At 42.1% G+C, this 4,593-nt stretch overlaps 1 protein-coding gene across 1 annotated transcript in view; it reads right to left on the reverse strand.

The window, feature by feature from the left end:
• LOC104162350 (transcriptional activator GLI3) overlaps positions 1–4,344 on the reverse strand; it is a gene marked incomplete at its 3' end in the record, with an annotated part of 155,937 nt that extends 151,593 nt beyond the window's left edge. The window contains exon 1 of the mRNA XM_009701062.1: positions 4,173–4,344. Coding sequence (XP_009699364.1) covers positions 4,173–4,296 — 124 coding nt within the window. The remainder of the gene's footprint in view (positions 1–4,172) is intronic.
• Positions 4,345–4,593: the final 249 nt, after the last annotated feature.

Below are 4,593 nucleotides of genomic sequence, written 5' to 3' on the forward strand. Positions count from 1 at the left end.
GCCAGCCCCGGCGCTCGCCGGCAGAGCGGCATGGAGGAGCAGTCGGGAACAAGCCTCTGCGTCGGCGTTCATCACGCTTCAGCAAGGCAGGTCACCGTGCAGACTCCTGCAACCTTTACGGCATTCACCTGAAGACTTCTTTTTAATCCTGGGATTACCTGAAATTACAGGAGGTACCATATTATCCAATGCAGGTCTAGCAAGGCAGGTTTCATGACCTGCAATACCAGGCAAAGGCTCTCCAAGTGGAGTACCAAACTAATTTTAATGACTTTATCAATGGATGCCTCTCTTCAGAAAGCCGTTCCTTGCACAACTTGATAGAAACCTGTGTCTGCATGCGGCAGCTTTCAGGACGATGACCTAAATCCATGCACGGACATGGCAGGGAACAGGGTCCTAATGCTTTGTCTCCAGAAAAGCAGCAGGGATGCACATGTGAGAAGACAAGGCCTGAGAACACGGCACCGTGCTAGCAAGGTGGTCCGGGACACTGACCTCATTGCTCCAACGTAATACTAGTGACATGGTCACGACATAAATGCCATATTTATTTGTTGTTGTTATTACTTTGCCAAAGCAAATCAGTCTGAGGCTACCAAATCACACAATACACAAAAGTAAGCTAACTTTATACCCTAGCACAAAACTTTTTATTCATACACCCTTTTGTGGATTAACATCTCCGTTAGAAGTTTTCTTTAGTAGTTTCCTCCCCCCTTGGATATTAGCCTAGCAGCAAATATCGTGGTCAAACAAGGGAGGAGTAAAAGGAACGATTTGTAAAGAAATGCATTCTAGTAATCTGTGTGCAGTTTGGTTGAGATACACAAAATGAAACACAAAGGAGAAAAAAAATCAAAGGCTTGCAAAAATTAATTCAAACAAAGCAAGAGTGGTCCCAAATTACAAAGTCCCACCGAGGATCAAAGTGCACCAAAGATTCTTGTTAGTTATTACAAATTATGATTTTTTTTCCACTTTTACGATCACATGTATTTTAAAAGAAGTTTTAATTTGCTTCAGCACTAAGACCTTCCCCACATGTTTCCGCCTGGAGCACATTTTAATGGCTTAGTTATAAATCCCTGAAATTAGGGGTTTATAATGGAAACACTGGCAAGTCCTTATCTAACACAGTACAAGCATCTTAGCAATACAGTCAGAGTTTGTAGTTAGGCGAGTGCAGCAGAAACCTTTTTTTGCATTAAGTAGCGAGAGGGCCTCAGCAGAAGATACTAACGTGTAAACTACGTGCTTATCGTTTGAGTCTACAGTGCAGCCGGTACCTTCCAAGGGGCGCCCACAAGCCTGGGCCTCATAACTCGCGGTGTGTAGTTAGGGTTAACACACTGCTGCCTTCCAAGTCACCCTTCCCACTTTCTTACCTTTGCACCCAGGTTTACACCAAGCTCTTCAATAAACAGTTTGCACATTGTATGATTTAAAAGTTTTCCACAATCAATATTCACTTTAACACAGATTGTGCTAGTGGGTGTGTTACTCACTTTTGGGAGCTGTTGAAGGAATGGCATTTTCTTCGTTTCTTCATGATTGTAAGCTTTGCATAAAACCCATAACTAACAGCTTTCAATCTATTCATGATCCAAGTTCTGACTCCTTCAGAAGACAGCAGAGCTACTGAGAAAACACTAGTTTCTACATCACACCTCAGACAAGTACACGTTACCCTGCAAACTCCGCTCATTAATGTGTTGCCCAGAAAGAGAGAAGCACTGATATTAGACACGCTTAGGAGGTGACAGTGGTATGATAGGCAGATGTTGCTCTGCAAGGACAAGAGAGTCTTCTGACAAAACCAGCAGGGATCATTCTGTCTTTTTGTTATTTTTAAGGGTACCTTACCTTGTTTAACAGAGCATTCAAATGCAAATCACAACCATTTAACATTACCACAGCCCTCTGCAAGAAACAGGCACTGAATCAACAAAAGCTGCATGTTTTGTAGGAGTGGTGTCTTATATCAACTGATGATGATGTTCCTGTAGTAACACTCATTCCAGCATTAAAGAACAAAAGATGCAAAAGCAATGCAAGCTCCAGCTTTCATGCAAATTGGTCCTTGTAACCAAAATTCATTATCATGACAATCACACCTGCACGCAGCAAAACTTTACAACACTGCAACAGTTAAATTCATGTTAAGTTCCTAAAGTTTTGGTATTAGTATTTGTTTTGATACATGCTCCATGGAGTTTCTACACTAAGAGGTAATTTTTCATATCCAGGAAGGAATGGAATTTTCTAGCCCTTTGAAGCCCAACCCTGTTCGCTTGGTTATACACGAAGGTAGATTAGAAACCCAAACCTTGGAGATGCTGCTGACTTCCCTAAATACAAAGACTAACAAGACCAGGCCCCACGATGTGTACTACATTAGCACCTCATTCCATTAATAGGAGACAACTCCAGTGACAAAAAATTCAAGTCATTCATTAGACTTAGAATCATTCCAGCTCTTGGGAGTTTGATGCCCCTGACACGCAGTAATACACCCCCCAGATGAAGCAGGTAGTTAAGAACTAATATTACTGTTAAAGTTGATAGGTAGAAAAGAGAGAAAATTATTCGACGACAGGGTAAATCGCTGTCAAAATTAGGCAAAAACATCTTTAAGGCTTTATTTTTAGCCTTCTAAATTTGAATGTTTAACGATAACACTAAAGCTAGCCCAACCAGTCAGAGGTATGTGCCAATACCGAGTTGGAGTACAAACCCCTGACACATCAAAGAATACGCATATGTGTTTAAGTGTGCATGTGCTTGAAAAGTTGGGCCAATGTGGAAAATCCAATTACCAAAAAAAACCCAAAAAACAATGGGCAGCTCTTCAGCTAATGTGAACCACTGTAATTCTATTGACAGCAACGGATCTGTGCTGACTTACACCAGCTGAGGATCTAATTTCATATGCCTTAGAAAACTGATGCAACTTTTTCCATAGCTGCTCAAGAGTTTCTATACTCTCATGGGGATCAACTCCAACTAGTAGGTCAGCAGGTGCCGAGTTTGCTTTCAGTATGACGTCCAGTCACGCAGAAGGATACTGGGACATGTGCCATCTAATTTTTACTGACCCACAGAGATCCCCCTCCAGTACGGTTACAGGATTCATATATTTTCTGCTTTCGTCTAGTGAGAGATATATGTTTCTCTGAGAAAGTAGAAACCTTTATTCAAGATATCAAAGTGAGAACCCGACCTGGACGACAAGCCCAGATGAGTGACCACGATGGAAGCAGAAAGGGTGAGCTGAAAATGTTTTGCCAGGAATACACCAAGACTCCAAAATATGCAGAAAGACATCTTCTGTTTTGAGCCATTAAACCGATTTGCAAAAAACCAACAGTTAATCTGCAGCTATCCAAAATCCACAGGTCTAAACTCTGCCCACACCTTCTCAAGCCATTTTCTTTCCTAAATGCAAAGGGAGCTTTGCATTAGTAGGGACCAATACACTCAGCCCTCTTACACCGAACAATCAAAGGGCCAGGGTTGGGGTTACACGCTCACCGGAGAGGCAGAGAATACGTAAAATTGTCAAGTGAGGTAATCTCTGGGGAGAAGTAAGCAAACTACTCCAGTTTCGCAAATCTACAAGCTGTACACTCACAACTTTGAAATGAATTCACGGGAGGATATACTCTTAACTTGATGTCTTGTCCCTGGCCATTAAAGAACTTTGGGGAGGTGGGAGCAGCCCTTTGCAAGGAGCAAGTTTATTTGTAAAAGAAGAGAAGAAAAAAAATCAACTTTGCCATTAATTTTGACAGAGCTACTTCTGTCTCTTTTGTGATAACTAATTACCTCACACTAGTTAGAGATTGCAACGGCCAAATGCAAAGCACTCGCAAGCCCTGCCAGGCTAATCAAGACAATTTCCAAAACGCCAAAAACAGGAACTTCCTATAATAAATAACTTAGCACATTTACATCTCAAATTAGAACATCTGGAAGAAAAAGCCTACGTCTGATGCCAAAACAGGCCTTATTGTATCCTACCACTTTCCACCCCCCCCTCCCCATTCGTTTTCTTTAGCCTTTCCTTAGAACAAACACTGATCCAGGTGCAAATGCTCAATTCACAAGGAATGCAGTGAACATAAAATTACCGTAGGTTTGGCTGCTAGTAAATCCCTGCTGTTACTCACCATTGGAAGTTGTGCTGGAGGCAACAGCTTTCTCACTGACATCTGTTCGACTGGAGCATTTCACGATGGAATTCTCCACTTTTTTCTTCTCCGTCGTGGCAGAGCTATGGGACTGCGCCTCCATGATGCCTTCTCATTACTTCAGCTCTCCTTGTACTGAGACCTGGATGAAACAAGACAGTCATGAACTTTACACACTATTGGAAAGCTTAGCCCAAAACCTCTGTCACCTGAAGAAGAGCCTGTAGCACAACAGAATTAGCAGTCCACAGGCCATTTCTGGATGCCCATCAAATCATGTTTGCATGCATGAATTCCTGAGGAATTTCAGGAAACACTAACACCAAAAAAAGTATGTTTGCCTTTAAAGCGAATCAGTATCACAAACCACTATGTCGCTGGATGGGGAGGTCCATTTTAT

Source organism: Cariama cristata, unplaced genomic scaffold, assembly GCF_000690535.1.
Source record: "Cariama cristata isolate BGI_N322 unplaced genomic scaffold, ASM69053v1 scaffold1235, whole genome shotgun sequence".
NCBI lineage: Eukaryota > Metazoa > Chordata > Aves > Cariamiformes > Cariamidae > Cariama > Cariama cristata.